The following is a 16,492-nucleotide window of genomic DNA, read 5'->3' on the forward strand; positions in this document are numbered from 1 at the left end:
GTCCCAGGCAGAGCTGCTCCAGCCTCTGTGTATGTCTCATGTCGTCTGACTTCCCCATGTCAGCTTCCTCGGGCCTCCTCGTTCTTCACTCTTTGCTCTTCAGCGGCAAGGTCTGCCCATCAGCTCCTCCTGCTCCCGACTGACTCATCTTCGTACCCATCACCTCCTCCTGCTCCTGATGGACCCATCTTGGTGCCCATCACCTCCTCCTGACTGACTTATCTTGGTGCCCATCACCTCCTCCTGCTCCTACTGGACCCATCTTGGTGTCCTGTCATCTCTGCTTGGCCCTGCTGGACTCGGTGCCCATTGTCTCCTCCTGGTCCTTCCCAACTCATCTTGGCATCCTGCCATCTCTGCTCGGTCCTGCCAGACACATCTTGGCATCTGTCCTGTCCTTCTGGTCCTGCTGGGAATGTTTTGCCACTCATGATGCCTTCCACTTCTCCTGGAACCATCTCAATGCCCCTCACATCTGCTTGGCCCTGCTGGACACATCTTTGGTGCCCATCATCTCCTCCTGGTCCTGACCAACCCACTTTGGCACCTTTCATCTCTTCTTGGCTCTACCTGACCCACCTTTGCACCCATCATCTCCTCCTGGTCCTCCTGGACCCATTTTGGTGCCCATCATCTCCTGCCCAACCCATCTTGGTGCCACTTATCTCCTGCTCAGCCCATCTTGGCACCCATCATCTTCTGGTCCTCTTGGACCCACCTTGGCACCCACAATCTCCTTCCTGTGCTGACCAACCACTCCTGGTGTCCCTCATCTCTTCTTGGCCCAGCTTGACCCATCTTGGTGCCCACCATCTCTTCCTGGTCCTGCCCAACCCAACTTGGCACCCATCACTTTCTGGTCCTCCTGGACCTATTTTTGGTGCCCCTCATCTCCTCCTGCCCAGCTCATCTTGGCCCCCCATCACCTCTTGCTTCTCCTGGATGCACCTTGGCACCCTCAATCTCCTTCTGGTTCTGACCAACCAGTCCTGGTGCCCCTCATCTCTTTGCCCAGCTTGACCCATCTTGGTGCCCACCATCTCCTCCTGCTCCTGCCCATCCTATCTTGGCACCATCTTTCTTCTCCTGGACCCGTTCTGGTGCCCATCACCTCCCCCTGCCCAACCCAGCTTGGTGCCCCCCTCATCTTGTCCTGTTCTTTCTGGACCCATCTTGGCAGCCATCATCTCCTCCTGCTCCTCTTGCACCCACCTTGGTGCCCATCACCTCCTCCAGCACCCACCCACCCCCAGTGGCACCCAACACCCCCTCCTGGACCCCCCAGTGCCCTCATCTCCCCCATCCCCATCCACCTGGCACCGGGAGGTGCCCCCCAGGCCCCCCAAAGCCACCCCCAAGTGCCTTCGGGTGACATGGGACGGTGAGGGTGGGGGGCACCCACAGTGGAGGGGGCACCCCAGGAGCACCCATGGATGGGGAGGGGGTGGGGTGGGACAGGACACCCATCAGAGTCCAGAGATGTATAAAGAGAGTTATTAATTAGAAGCCCCTAATTATCAACCCAGATGCTGATTTCTCCTCAGGGTTGGGGGAGCCATGGAGGGGAAGGGGGGGGGTCCCGAAAGTGGAGGGTCTTCAAGGTGGGTGTCACAAGGAAGGGGGTCCCCAAAGTGGTGGGTGTCCCCAGGGGAGGGGTCCCCAAAGTGAGAGTCCTTAAGGTGGGAGGGGTCCCCAAAGTTGAGGGGGATGTCCCCAAGGTGGAAGGTGGGGGGGGGGGGGGGGTCCCTGGATGGGAGGGTGTCCTTAAGGTGAGGGATCCCCAAAGTGAAGGGAGGCATCCCCAATGTGGGAGTCCTTAAGGTGGAGGGGTCCCCAAGGTGGGTGTCACTAAGGTGGGGGTGTCCCCAAAGTAGGGAGGGAGGGTCCCCAGGGTGAGGGGGGATCCCCAAGATGGGTGTCCCCAGGGGGAGGTCCTCAAGGTGGGTGTCACCGAGGTGGGGGGGTCCCCAAGGCACAGGGGGTCCCCGAGGTGGATGTCACAGGGTGAGGGGGGTCCTGGGGTGGGGGGACCCCCAGCGCTACCTCCCAGCTCTGCTCACTGCCAGGCGTGGGGGGGGAGGAGGCACAGGGGGAGGGTGGGGGGTGACACCGGTGTGTGGGGGGGTCCCCACTTCCTCTGTTCCCATTTAACCCTTTCCCCCCCTCAGCTTTTGTATTTCCCCTCTCCCTTTTTCCCCCTTTTTCCCCCCCTTTCCCCCCCTTTCCCCCTTTTTTTCCGTTTCAGCCTTTTATTTATTATGAAGCCGACTCCGAGCATCTCCCCGAGCCCCCCCACCCCCGCGGCTGTGGGACCCTCCCCGCGCCTGGGCCGGGGACGGGGGGAGGACGGGGGGGGTCCAGATTGGGGGGAGGGGTCCAGAGGCACCACCCCCCGCCCCTTCCCCCACGGCATGTGAATAAAAAGCGTCTGGCCGGTGCTGCTCGTTCCCTCTGGAGCCCATCAGTGGGGGGCTATATGGGCTATGAGGAGGCTATGGGGGGCTATACGGGGCTATAGGGGCTATGAGAAGGCTATGGGGGGATATATATGGTGTCTATAGGCTTCGGGGATGCCTATAGGGATATATGTGGGTGCCTACAGACTTATGGGGGTGTCTGTATGGTCATGTGTGTGTCTATAGGGATACGTGTGTGTGTGTCAGTAGGGTTATGGGGGTGTCTATAGGGATATATGTGGGTGCCTATATGGTTATGGGGGATGCCTATAGGGATCTATGGGGGTGTCTATAGGGTTAAGGGGGTGTCTCTAGGGGTATGAGTGTCAGTAGGGTTATGGGGGTGTCTGTAGGGATATATGTGGGTGTCTATAGGGTTAAGGGGGTGTCTGTATGAGTGTCAGTACAGTTATGGGATGTCTCTAGGGATATATGTGGGTGTCTATAGGGTTAAGGGCGTGTCTGTAAGGATCCGAGAGGATCCCCAATGGATCCTGGGCAGAACCCCCCCAAAAAAGACCTCAACGGACCCAGGACAGAGGCTGGATGGATGCTGGATGGATCCCAAACGGATCCTGGACAGTCTCCCCCAAAAAGACCTAAATGGACCCAGAGCAGAGGCTGGATGGATCCCAAATGGATCCCAGGCAACCTCTCCCTCCCCAAAAAGCTCTGAATAGACCCAGAATATAGCCTGGATGGATCCCAGCCCAGAGACAAAACAGATCCTGGATAACCCCCCCCAAAAAGACCCTAAATGGACCCAGGGCAGAGCCTGGATGGATCCCAGACAACCCCCCCCCCCCTCCCCAAAAGGCTCTGAATGGACCCAGGACACAACCTGGATGGATCCCAGCCCAGAGACAAAACAGATCCTGGACAACTCTCCCCCCAAAAGACCCTAAATGGACCCAGGGCAGAGCCTGGATGGATCCCAGACAACCCCCCCCCCCTCCCCAAAAGGCTCTAAATGGACCCAGGACACAACCTGGATGGATCCCAGCCCAGAGACAAAACGGATCCTGGACAAAACCCCCACAAAAAGACTCTAAATGGACCCAGGGCAGAGCCTGGATGACCCCTGAATGGATCCCAGATGGCCCCTGGATGGATCCCAGCCAGATCCCATTTGGCCCTTGCACCTGCTTTGGGATTTTGAGGCTTTTCCCCTTTTTTTCCTGCAGCTTTTCCTCGATGACACCAAAGTGAAGAACTTCATCACTTCTTTCAAAGGTACTGGGATCCCCCCAAAACCCCCCCAAATCCTCCCCCTCAAAAATGACCCCTCAAAATGCCCCCAAAAACCAAAATCCCCCCAAAATTATCCCCCAGATCCTCTCTGACCCCTTCCAAAGACCCAAATCCCACCCTAAAACCCCCACAAATAAGCCTCCCAAATCCCCCCAAAAAACCAAACCCCAACTCCCCCCGACCTCAAAAGCCCCCAAATCCCAACAATCCCCCTCAAATCCCCCCAGAGCATCCCAAAACCTACCAAATCCCCCCCAAAAAGCCTCCAAATCCTCTCCAACCCCCCCAAAAATGTCAAAATCCACCCAAACCCCCCAAAATATCCACCCAAAAAAACACAAAAGCCCCCCAGAAACCCCCAAATCCTCTCCATTCCCCCCAAAATAAATCCCCCAAAAATCCCAAAAGCCCCCAAATCCCCCCCAAAAAACCCCAAATCCCTTCCAACTCTCTCCAAAAACAATCAAAATCCTCCCAACCCCCCCAAATCTCCTCAGAACCCCTCCAAAAAACCAAATCACCCCAAAAATCCCTCCTCCCCATCACCATTCAGTAGCGTTTTAGCCTTAATTAGGGTCTTTAATTAGAGACTCATCGTTATTTGGGGGTCTCATCTGTATTGGGGGGGCTGTGAGGTGGGGAGAAGATACTCTCATCCCCTTCATCACCTTTGTAGGTGCCAAAACATCCTCCTCTCAACCTAATTTGCATATTAATCACCGCCTTAATTAACCACTTCCTGCCCTTAATTGCTCCCAGGCACTTGGTAACACTGATCCCTACTTACCCCCCCCCCCCCCCCCCCCCCAAACCTCCCTCAGCCCCTTCAAATCGCTTTCCCATTAAGGAACACCCCCTTTCTCCGGTGTTAATTAGGGGAGGGTTAATTAACGAGGGTGTGAGGTTAATTAACGTTGCCTTCCTCACTCACCTGGAGCTGAACCCCGGCAGCCTCTATGGGAGGGTTCATTATGGAGAATTGGGGGTTAGCTAGGAGAGTTGGGGTTAATTATGGAGAGTTGGGGGTTAATTAGGAGGGTGGGGGTTAATTAGGAGGTTTAGGGGTTAATTAGTGGGGTTACTTAGGGTCCATCCTGGCAGGTATCACCTTCCTCTTCCTCACTCCCTTAGCAGTGGTTGTTCTGAGCAGCTTTAATCATGAGAGGACTGAGGGTTGGAGGTTAAATTAGGAGGGTTGGGGTTAATTAAGAGCACTGGGGGTTAATTGTGGGAAGGGGTTATCCCAGCAGACGTTGCCTTTCACATCTTCTTCTTCCTCACCCTCCCTTAGAATCGCAGTGGTTGTTTTGAGTGGGTTAACCATGGGGGGACTGGGGGTTAGTTAGGGGCGTTGGAGGTTAATTAGGGGGATTGGAGGTTAATTAGGAGCACAGGGAGTTAATTCAGGGAAGGGGTTAATGATGGTTTATCCCAGCAGACGTTGCCTTCCTCCTCCTCATTTTCTTCTTCCTCACCCTCCCTTAGAACCGCAGTTGTTCCAAGTGGGTTAATCATGGGGGGACTGAGGGTTAGTTAGGGGGGCTGGAGGTTAATTAGGAGGGTTAGGTTAATTAGGAGCGCTGGAGGTTAATTGTGGGAAGGGGTTAATGATGACTTATCCCAGCAGACGTTGCCTTCCTCCTCCTCTTCTTCCTCACCCTCCCTTCGCAGCACCGCAGAGGCCGTTCCCAGCGGGGCTAACCACGAGCGGCGATGCGGCTTAATTAAAAGGGGGGGCTGTTAATTAAGGAGAGGCGCGGGTTAATGAGGGTCCATCCCGGCAGACGTGACCTTCCTCACGTTCTTCTTCACGCGGCTGGAGCGGAACCGCAGCGGCCGCTACGAGCGCGTATTCCCGTTCGTGTCCCGCTGCGGCGCGGAGCGCAACTTCCTGCGCTGCGAGCACAGACCCATCGTCTTCACCCACCTCCTGCCCCCGGACGCCTCCTCCTCAGCCTCCTCCTGCTCCCGCCGCGCCGTGCTGTCGTTCTGCGGCGGCGGGGAGCGGCTGGCCGTGCCGTTCCGGCCCGAGGCGCTGGTGATGCTGCCGGAGAACGGGCGCTTGTACCACCCGGCGCCGGGCCGGGCGGGGGGCGCGGGGCCGGTGCGCTCGGCGCTGGCTCTGGAGTGGGGGTCCCGCTTCGAGTACGAGCAGGGGCCGGAGCAGCCCCCGACTCACTTTTGGTGGGAGGGGAAGAGGTATCGGCTCACGGGGGAGCTGGTGGAGCTGCTGCGGGGAGGGGAAGGGGCGGGGGAGGCGGAGACCGGCGGGGCCGCGGGGCGGGGGTGAGGCTTGGAGGGGGTGGGAAGGGGCATTGCATGGCCCCGGGCGAGGAGGAGGAGGAGGCAGAGCTGGTGCTCAGCCACACCGTGTGGCTGATGCTGTGGTGAGGTGGGCGTTGCTGGTGCCAGGGATGTGGGTGTTGTGTGTGGGTCCCCCACTGTGATATTAAAGGTCTTTGGCAATTGAAATGAGCCTAGAGGTGATGGGTGCCACTGCAGCAGCGTGGGTGCAGCTGTGGAGAGGTTGGTGCTGCTATGGTGAGGTTGGTGCAGCTGTGGTGGGTGACACACGGTGCTACTGCCACAGTGTGGGTGTCCCCACGGGTGCTGCCACGGTGACTGTTGCTGCCACACTGTGGGTGCCACTGTGGTGATGTTGGCTGGTGTGTAGAGGGAAGGGAAGTTCTTCAGAGGGATGTGGCCATGGGCTGAGGTTGCCCGAGGGCAAGAAGGCCAGTGGCAGCCTGGCTGGGCTGAGCAGTGGGGTGGCAGCAGCCCCAGGGCAGGGATTGTCCCCTGTGCTGGGCCCTGGGGAGGCTGCAGCTCCAGGGCTGTGCTCAGTGCTGGGCCCCTTACTCACTGCCACAGGGACACTGAGGGGCTGCAGCTCTAGGGCTGTGCTCAGTGCTGGGCCCCCTCACTCACTGCCACAGGGACACTGAGGGGCTGCAGGGAGAGAAGATGCACTGGGAAGCTCTGGGCTAAATGAGGGTACCTGAGGCAAAGGTTCAGTCTGCAGAGAAGGAGGCTCAGGAGACCTGATCACTCTGACTCCCTGGCTGTGGCTGAGAGGGTCGGTCTCTGCTGCCAAGTTAAAAGCTACAGGCCAAGAGGAAAGGGGCTCAGGGTGCCCCAGGGGAGGTTGAGGCTGGAGCTGAGGCAGAACTGTTTCCCTGAGAGGGGTGTCAGCCCCTGTGCCAGGCTGCCCAGGGAGCTGGGGGAGTGCCCAGCCCTGGAGGGGTCCCAGAGCCGTGGGGCTGAGGTGCTTGAGGGCCGTGGCTCAGTGGTGGCTGTGGCACTGTGGGGTCAGGGTTGGACTCCAGCAGCTCAAAGGGCTTTTCCATCTGTAATGATTCTCTGGTCAGTGCCCTGTGTGCCAGAACAGCAGCCAGCTCTCTCCTTGGTCCATTAAAAGCAGAAGAGCTCCATCCCCTCCGCTGAGCTCTGCCACTTCCTCCTGCCAAGCATCCCAGGAGGACTTGGGTTAATCGGGCAAGGTGGGGTTGGCTTTAATGAACTCACCATAACCGAGTGGCACAGCCCAGAGCCCGGCACAGCGCCCCGAGGTGAAGCTTCCCTGGGGGGGGGATGCTACAAGCTGAAGTAGTCGATGGCTCCGTAGCGCTGGAGGCTGGTCGTCCACACGGCGTCTGCTCTACCCGCGCTCGCCAGCAGCCGGCACAGCTCCGCCGGGAAACCCTCCTCCCCCTGCGTGGGGGTGTGGTGGCCGGAGCCCCGCGGCGGCTGCGAGTAGCCCACGAGGCGCAGGTCGGGCAGGGCCGCGCAGTGCCGGGCCAGGCCGCCCAGCGCCGCCGCGCTCAGGGGGGTGCCGAGGAGACCGAGGCAGCGCAGGCGGCGGCAGCGGCGCAGCGCCGGCAGCAGCAGCTCCAGCTCCGCGTCCCCCAGCTGACACTCCAGCAGCTCCAGCTGCAGCAGCGGGCGCGAAGCGGCTTCCAGCAGTGTCCGCAAGGGTTGCAGGAGGCTGGGGGACGTGAGGTTGTGGCCGCTCAGGTCCAGCTGGAGCAGGGAGGGCGCGTGGAGGCTCGAGAACAGGAAGATGAGGTCGGAGGGGAGCAGGCAGCAGAAGGCCAGCGCCAGGCTCTCCAGGGGAGTCTGCAGCTCGCTGGGAGGACAGGATGGGGTGGCAGAGTGAGTGGGGAACCCCCAAAGCACCCCCAAACCACCACGAGGCTCTCCCCAAACCAGCCACAGACCCCTAAAACCCTGAGGCTGCCCAAATTCCACCCCCAGGATCCCCCAAAATCCCTCAGCTCCCTCAAAGTCTCCCCCAACCCCCGTGAGGTATCCCCAAACCTCCTGAGACCAGCCCCCTGAGCTGAGGCAGAGCTGCTCTGGGACTCCATCTCCTCATAAGTGTAGACAGTTGCACAGTGCCAAACTGGGCAACTCCCCTAAAACCCCCTGAGCCAAGGCAGAGCTGCTGTGGGACTCCATCCCCTCTTAAATCTTTGCCCACAGGGTGTAGACAGTTCCCCAATGCCAAACCCCAACCCCAAAACACCCTGAGGCTGCCCGAAACATCTTCAGGCACCCCAAACCCCTCTTTTATGCCTCCCCTGAGCCGAGGCAGAGCTGCTGTGGGACTCCATCCCCTCTTAAATCTTTGCCCAAGGGGCAAATGCCAAACCTTCCAAACCTTCCCCCCAAAACACCCTGAGCCCCCCCAAAACACCCTGAGACCAGCCCCCTGAGGTGAGGCACAGCTGCTGTGGGACTCCCATCTCCTCTTAAATCTTTGCCCACGGGGCAAATGCCAAACCTTCCCCCCAAAACCCCCTGAGACCAGCCCCCTGAGCCGAGGCAGAGCTGCTGTGGGACTCCATCCCCTCTTAAATCTTTGCTCACAGGGCAAATGCCAAACCTTCCAAACCCTCTCCCCAAAACCCCCTGAGACCACCCCCTGAGGTAGTGCAGAGCTACTGTTGGACTCCAGCCCCTCTTAAATCTGCCCCCACAGGGTGTGGGTGATGCCCCAATGCCACCCCCCCCCCCCCCCCACACACATTCCCTCCCGCTGCAGCGTGTGAAGGTTTTGGAGTCCCTCCCCCAGCGGGCAGCTTACCCCAGGAGCTGCCTGAGTCTCCCAGAAAGCCTGGAGGAGTACAAATCGAGTTCCTTGAGGGCAGGCAGGGCCCGGAGGTGAGCGGCCAAGCAGCGGATGCCGGCGTCCGTGCCCGGGGGCCGTGCGGCGCACGTCCACGTTGCTGTAGGGCAGCTTGAGGCTGCGCAGCGCGGGGAAGCGGCCGAGGTGAGGCAGCACTTCGCACAGCCCCGCCAGCCCCAGGTTGTTGAAGCGTAAAACAACTCTGCGGACGGCAGCAGGCTCCAGGGAGTCCAGCAGGGAGACGACGGTGGAGACGGAGAGCTCCTCGGCGTGGAAGTCGCGGCAGAGCAGGCGCAGGGGGGCGCAGGGCGAGCGGAGGGCGGCGCGCAGCAATAGGCGCGTAGCAATAGGGCACCCCTAAGCCAGCCCCCATCAATAGGGCATCCTGTAGCACCCCTAACCCAGCCCCCATCAATAGGGCATCTTAGAGCACCCCTAACCCAGACCCCATCAATAGGGCATCTTAGAGCACCCCTAACCCAGCCCTTTATCTATAGGGCATCCTATAGCACCTCTAATCCAGCCCCCCATCAATAGGGCACCCCACAGCACCCCTAGATCTGCACCTCATCAATAGGGTACCCCTAACCCAGCCCTCTCTCAATAGGACCTCCCATAGCACTCCTAATCCTATCCCCCATTAATAGGGCACCCTATAGCACTCCTAACCCAGCTCCCCATCAATAGGGAACTCCAGGGCAGTACCCATGACCCACCCCTCTTAATGAGGGGTACCCCCAGCACCCCATAAAGGAAGCCTACAGCAGGATCTCCAACACCCCCCTTCCCTCCCTGGGCCCCCCTGTGCTGCCCTCACACCCCTCGACCCCCCTCAGCTGCCCTCACCCCCCCTCGATCCCCGGGGTCCCCTTCAGCTGCCCTCACCCCCCCTCGATCCCCGGGGTCCCCTTCAGCTGCCCTCACCCCCCCCCAATCCCCGGGGTCCCCTTCATCTGCCCTCAACCCCCTAATCCCTGGGGTCTCCCTCAGCTGCCCTCACATCCCCCAATCCCCGAGGTCCCCTTCAGCTGCCCTCACACTCCCCCAATCCCCGGGGTCCCCCTCAGCTACCCTCACGCCCCCAATCCCCGGGATCCCCCTCAGCTGCCCTCACCCCCCACAATCCCCGGGATCCCACTCAGCTGCCCTCACGCCCCCAATTCCCGGGGACCCCTGAGCTGCCCTCACCCCCCCCCCCCAATCCCCGGGGACCCCTCAGCTGCCCTCATGCCCCCTCAATCCCCGGGGACCCCTCAGCTGCCCTCATGCCCCCTCAATCCCCGGGGACCCCTCAGCTCACCTCCCGCCCGCCGCCCCGCTCCCGCCGGGCCCCTCACGGCCGCGCTTCCAGGCATGCGCACTGCACCCCGGCACCGCCCCTCCGCCAATCAGAGCGAGAGTTTCACCACGGAAGGCGGGCCCGGCGTCGTTACTAGGTGCCGCCTGCCATCCTCGCCCGCCCATTGGCTGCCGCCGTGTCTGTCATCGCTTCCTCCCTTCTTATTGGCTGAAGGGCGGCGGCAGCAGGAAGTTCGATCTGAGCCCCAGACGCTGCGGTCCGTGCGCGGCTCCGGGAGGTCTCGGATCCCCCCGGGCCGGGGAACGGCCCCGCTCCTCACGCCATGGAGCGGCAGCGGGAGGTCAAGGCCCTGCTGAAGAGCTGGGAAGCGGCTTTTCTCCGGGAGCAGCGGAGGAAGCCCGGCCAGGTGCCCGCTGCGGGGGGCGGGGATGGGGAGGGGCGGCGGGGCAAAGTGGGTTTTTAATAGGGTTCTGAGGGGAAAGGTGGAGTTTTGAGAGGAAAAGTGAGGGGTTTTGTGAATTTCTGAGGAACAAGTGGGAATTTGGAGGAGCTTGGAGGGGAAAAGTGGGGTTTTGGTGGAGTGTTGAGGGGAAAAGTGGGGGTTTGGTGGACTTGTGAGATACAAGTGGAATTTTAGTGGAGCTCTGAGGGGAAAAGTGGGGGGTTTTGTGGAGTGTTGAGAAGAAAAGGGGTTTTAGTGGAGTTGTGAGTGAACAAGTGGCGATTTGGAGGATTTTTGAGTCTAAAGGTAAGTTTTTGGTGCGGTTCTGAGGGGAAAAATGGGTTTTGGCAGAATTTTGAGGGCAACAGTGGGTTTTACTGGAGTTTTGAGGGGAAAAGGGGGGGTTTGGTGGAGTTTTGAGGGGAAAAGTGTTTTTTTGTGGGGTTCTGAGGGGAATAAAGATTTTTGTAGAGCTTTAAGGAGAAAAGAGTGGGGTTGGTTGTCTGCTGAGGGGGAACAGTGGAGATTGGTGGGGTTCTGAGGGGAAAAGTGCGGGCTTGGTGGAGTCTGGAGTAGAAAAGTGGAGGTTCGGTGGGGTTTTGAGGGCAAAAGTGGGTTTTTGATGGGGTTCTGAGGGGAAAAGTGGAGTTTTGGTGGAGTTTTGAGAGGAAAAGTGGGGGATTTGTGGACTTCTGAGGAACAAGTGGGAATTTGGAGGAGCTTGGAGGGGGAAAAGTGGCATTTTGGTGGAGTGTTGAGGGAAAAAGTAGGGGTTTGGTGGACTTCTGAGGAACAAGTGGGGGTTTGGAGGAGCTTTGAGGGGAAAAGTGGGGGTTTTGTAGAGTGTTGAGAAGAAAAGGGGTTTTAGTGGAGTTTGGTGTGAAAAAGTGGCGATTTGGTGGATTTTTGAGTCTAAGGTAAGTTTTTGGTGTGGTTCTGAGGGTAAAAATGGGTTTTGCAGAGTTTTGAGGGCAAAAGTGGAGGGTTTGTGGACTTCTGAGGAACAAGTGGGAATTTGGAGGAGCTTTGAGGGGATAAATGAAGTTTTGGTGGAGTTTTCAGATGAAAAGTGGAGTTTAGGTGGAGTGTTGAGGGAAAAAGTGGGGTTTTGGTAGAGCTTGTAGTGAAAAAGTGGGGGGTTGGTGGGTTTTTGAGGGTAAAAGTGGGGGTTTGGTGGGCTTCTGAGGGGAAAATGGGTTTTTTGTAGAGTTTTAAGGAGAAAAGAGCGGGATTGGTGGTCTGCTGAGGGGAAACAGTGGAGATTGGTGGGGTTCTGAGGGGAAAAGTGCAGGCTTGGTGGAGTCTGGAGTGGAAAAGTGGAGGTTCGGTGGGGTTTTGAGGGCGAAAGTGGGGTTTTGAGGGCGAAAGTGGGTTTTTGATGGGGTTCTGAGGGGAAAGGTGGAGTTTTGGTGGAGTTTTCAGATGAAAAGTGGGGTTTTTTTGTGGAGTGTTGAGAAGAACAGTGGGTTTTACTGGAGTTTGGAATGAAAAAGTGGGGTTTTGGTGGAGTGTTGAGGGGAAAAGGGGTTTTAGTGGAGTTTGGAGCGAAAAAGTGGCGATTTGGTGGATTTTTGAGGGTAAAAGTAGGTTTTTGGTGTGGTTCTGAGGGGAAAAATGGGTTTTGGTGGAGTTTTAAGGAGAAAAGAGTGGGGTTGGTTGTCTGGTGAGGGGGAACAGTGGAGATTGGTGGGGTTCTGAGGGGAAAAGTGCGGGCTTGGTGGAGTCTGGAGTTGAAATGTGGAGGTTCGGTGGGGTTTTGAGGGCAAAAGTGGGTTTTTGATGGGGTTCTGAGGGGAAAAGTGGAGTTTTGAGAGGAAAAGAGGGGAGTTTGTGAATTTCTGAGGAACAAGTGGGAATTGGGAGGAGCTTGGAGGGGAAAAGTGGGGTTTTGGTGGAGTGTTGAGGGGAAAAGTAGGGGTTTGGTGGATTTCTGAGATACAAGTGCGATTTTAGTGGAGCTCTGAGGGGAAAAGTGGGGGTTTTGTGGAGTGTTGAGAAGAAAAGGGGTTTTAGTGGAGTTCTGAGTGAAAAAGTGGCAATTTGGAGGATTTTTGAGGGTAAAAGTAAGTTTTTGATGTGGTTCTGAGGGGAAAAATGGGTTTTGCAGAGTTTTGAGGGCAAAAGTGGAGGGTTTGTGGACTTCTGAGGAACAAGTGGGAATTTGGAGGAGCTTTGAGGGGATAAATGAAGTTTTGGTGGAGTTTTCAGATGAAAAGTGGAGTTTAGGTGGAGTGTTGAGGGAAAAAGTGGGGTTTTGGTAGAGCTTGGAGTGAAAAAGTGGGGGGTTGGTGAGTTTTTGAGGGTAAAAGTGGGGTTTTGGTGGGGTTCTGAGGGGAAAATGGGTTTTTTGTAGAGTTTTAAGGAGAAAAGAGCGGGATTGGTGGTCTGCTGAGGGGGAACAGTGGAGATTGGTGGGGTTCTGAGGGGAAAAGTGCAGGCTTGGTGGAGTCTGGAGTGGAAAAGTGGAGGTTCGGTGGGGTTTTGAGGGCGAAAGTGGGTTTTTGATGGGGTTCTGAGGGGAAAAGTGGAGTTTTGGTGGAGTTTTCAGATGAAAAGTGGGGTTTTTTGTGGAGTGTTGAGAAGAACAGTGGGTTTTACTGGAGTTTGGAGTGAAAAAGTGGGGGTTTTGTGGAGTGTTGAGGGCGAAAGTGGGGGTTTTGTGGAGTGTTGAGAAGAAAAGGGGTTTTAGTGGAGTTTGAAGTGAAAAAGTGGGGATTTGATGAATTTTTGAGAGTAAAAGTAGGTTTTTGGTGTTGATCTGAGGTGAAAATGAGTTTTTGTGGGGTTTTAAGGGGAAAAGTAAGGTTCTGGTGGAGTGTTGAGGGCAAAAGTGGGGTTTTGGTGAGATTCTGAGAGGAAAGAATTGGGTTTTGATGGTGTTGTGGGGAGAAAGTGGGATTGTGGTGTAGTCTTGAGAGGAAAACTGGGTTTTGGCAGAGTTTTGAGGGCAAAAGTGGGGGATTTGTGGACTTCTGAGGAACAAGTGGGAATTAGGAGGAGCTTTGAGGGGGAAAGTGAAGTTTTGGTGGAGTGTTGAGGTAAAAAGTGGGGTTTTGGTGGAGCTTGGAGTGAAAATTGGAGGTTCAATGGGTTTTTGAGGGCGAAAGTGGATTTTTGATGGGATTCTGAGGGGGAAAATGGATTTTTTTGTGGAGTTTTAAGTGGAAAAGTGGAGGTTTGAGAAGAAAAGTGGGGATTTGGTGGACTTAAGAGGAACAAGTGGGATTTTGGAGGAGCTTTGAGGGGAAAAGTGGAGTTTTGGTGGGGTTTTTAGATTAAAAGTGTGGGTTTGGTGTATTTTTAAGGGCAAATGTGGGATTTTGTGGACTTTGGAGTGGTAAGGTGTGGGTTTGGTGGATATTTGGGGCAAAAGCGGGGTGTCTTGTGGTTCTGAGGGAAAAAGAGAGGGTTTGGTGGTCCACTGAAAGGAAAATGAGTTTTTGTGGAGTTTTAAGGGGAAAAGTGGGGTTTTGGTGGGGTTTTAAGATGAAAAATGCAGTTTTGGTGGAGTTTTCAGATGAAAAGTGGAGTTTTGGCTGCCCTCACGCCCCCCCAATCTCCGCGGTCCCCTTCAGCTGCCCACACGCCCCCGAATCCCTGGGATCCCCCTCAGCTGCCCTCACCCCCCCCAGTCCCTGGGATCCCCCTCAGCTGCCCTCACGCCCCCCAATCCCCGGGGACCCCTCAGCTGCCCTCACCCCCCACAATCCCCGGGGTCCCCCTCAGCTGCCCTCACGCCCCCCAGTCCCCGGGGACCCCTCAGCTCACCTCCCGCCCGCCGCCCCGCTCCCGCCGGGCCCCTCACGGCCGCGCTTCCAGGCATGCGCACTGCACCCCGGCACCGCCCCTCCGCCAATCAGAGCGAGAGTTTCACCACGGAAGGCGGGCCCGGCGTCGTTACTAGGTGCCGCCTGCCATCCTCGCCCGCCCATTGGCTGCCGCCGTGTCTGTCATCGCTTCCTCCCTTCTTATTGGCTGAAGGGCGGCGGCAGCAGGAAGTTCGATCTGAGCCCCAGACGCTGCGGTCCGTGCGCGGCTCCGGGAGGTCTCGGATCCCCCCGGGCCGGGGAACGGCCCCGCTCCGCACGCCATGGAGCGGCAGCGGGAGGTCAAGGCCCTGCTGAAGAGCTGGGAAGCGGCTTTTCTCCGGGAGCAGCGGAGGAAGCCCGGCCAGGTGCCCGCTGCGGGGGGGCGGGGATGGGGAGGGGCGGCGGGGCAAAGTGGGTTTTTAATGGGGTTCTGAGGGGAAAGGTGGAGTTTTGAGAGGAAAAGTGAGGGGTTTTGTGAATTTCTGAGGAACAAGTGGGAATTTGGAGGAGCTTGGAGGGGAAAAGTGGGGTTTTGGTGGAGTGTTGAGGGGAAAAGTGGGGGTTTGGTGGACTTCTGAGATACAAGTGGAATTTTAGTGGAGCTCTGAGGGGAAAAGTGGGGGGTTTTGTGGAGTGTTGAGAAGAAAAGGGGTTTTAGTGGAGTTGTGAGTGAACAAGTGGCGATTTGGAGGATTTTTGAGTCTAAAGGTAAGTTTTTGGTGCGGTTCTGAGGGGAAAAATGGGTTTTGGCAGAATTTTGAGGGCAACAGTGGGTTTTACTGGAGTTTTGAGGGGAAAAGGGGGGGGTTTGGTGGAGTTTTGAGGGGAAAAGTGTTTTTTTGTGGGGTTCTGAGGGGAATAAAGGTTTTTGTAGAGCTTTAAGGAGAAAAGAGTGGGGTTGGTTGTCTGCTGAGGGGAAACAGTGGAGATTGGTGGGGTTCTGAGGGGAAAAGTGCGGGCTTGGTGGAGTCTGGAGTAGAAAAGTGGAGGTTCGGTGGGGTTTTGAGGGCAAAAGTGGGTTTTTGATGGGGTTCTGAGGGGAAAAGTGGAGTTTTGGTGGAGTTTTGAGAGGAAAAGTGGGGGATTTGTGGACTTCTGAGGAACAAGTGGGAATTTGGAGGAGCTTGGAGGGGGAAAAGTGGCATTTTGGTGGAGTGTTGAGGGAAAAAGTAGGGGTTTGGTGGACTTCTGAGGAACAAGTGGGGGTTTGCAGGAGCTTTGAGGGGAAAAGTGGGGGTTTTGTAGAGTGTTGAGAAGAAAAGGGGTTTTAGTGGAGTTTGGTGTGAAAAAGTGGCGATTTGGTGGATTTTTGAGTCTAAAGGTAAGTTTTTGGTGTGGTTCTGAGGGTAAAAATGGGTTTTGCAGAGTTTTGAGGGCAAAAGTGGAGGGTTTGTGGACTTCTGAGGAACAAGTGGGAATTTGGAGGAGCTTTGAGGGGATAAATGAAGTTTTGGTGGAGTTTTCAGATGAAAAGTGGAGTTTTGGTGGAGTGTTGAGGGAAAAAGTGGGGTTTTGGTAGAGCTTGGAGTGAAAAAGCGGGGGGTTGGTGAGTTTTTGAGGGTAAAAGTGGGGTTTTGGTGGGGTTCTGAGGGGAAAATGGGTTTTTTGTAGAGTTTTAAGGAGAAAAGAGCGGGATTGGTGGTCTGCTGAGGGGAAACAGTGGAGATTGGTGGGGTTCTGAGGGGAAAAGTGCAGGCTTGGTGGAGTCTGGAGTGGAAAAGTGGAGGTTCGGTGGGGTTTTGAGGGCGAAAGTGGGTTTTTGATGGGGTTCTGAGGGGAAAAGTGGAGTTTTGGTGGAGTTTTCAGATGAAAAGTGGGGTTTTTTGTGGAGTGTTGAGAAGAACAGTGGGTTTTACTGGAGTTTGGAGTGAAAAAGTGGGGGTTTTGTGGAGTGTTGAGGGCGAAAGTGGGGGTTTTGTGGAGTGTTGAGAAGAAAAGGGGTTTTAGTGGAGTTTGAAGTGAAAAAGTGGGGATTTGATGAATTTTTGAGAGTAAAAGTAGGTTTTTGGTGTTGATCTGAGGTGAAAATGAGTTTTTGTGGGGTTTTAAGGGGAAAAGTAAGGTTCTGGTGGAGTGTTGAGGGCAAAAGTGGGGTTTTGGTGAGAT

General features: G+C 56.5%; 2 protein-coding genes across 2 annotated transcripts; one reads left to right on the forward strand and one right to left on the reverse strand.

Moving 5' to 3' along the window:
• Positions 1 to 3,643: 3,643 nt before the first annotated feature.
• LOC133626416 (UPF0598 protein C8orf82 homolog) lies at positions 3,644 to 6,364 on the forward strand (the record flags this gene model as incomplete). The annotated part of the gene is made up of 3 exons (XM_062005324.1): positions 3,644 to 3,689; positions 5,492 to 5,939; positions 6,298 to 6,364. Coding segments are annotated over 3 exons (561 nt in total), but the record flags the coding sequence as incomplete, so codon positions are not given.
• Positions 6,365 to 7,194: 830 nt separating this feature from the next.
• Positions 7,195 to 9,516, reverse strand: LOC133626417 (leucine-rich repeat-containing protein 14-like). Its single transcript, XM_062005325.1, is given in 4 exon segments — positions 7,195 to 7,833; positions 8,794 to 8,909; positions 8,911 to 9,192; positions 9,505 to 9,516. Coding segments are annotated over 4 exon segments (942 nt in total). The 3' UTR covers positions 7,195 to 7,301.
• Positions 9,517 to 16,492: the final 6,976 nt, after the last annotated feature.

Source organism: Colius striatus, chromosome 12 (assembly GCF_028858725.1).
Source record: "Colius striatus isolate bColStr4 chromosome 12, bColStr4.1.hap1, whole genome shotgun sequence".
NCBI lineage: Eukaryota > Metazoa > Chordata > Aves > Coliiformes > Coliidae > Colius > Colius striatus.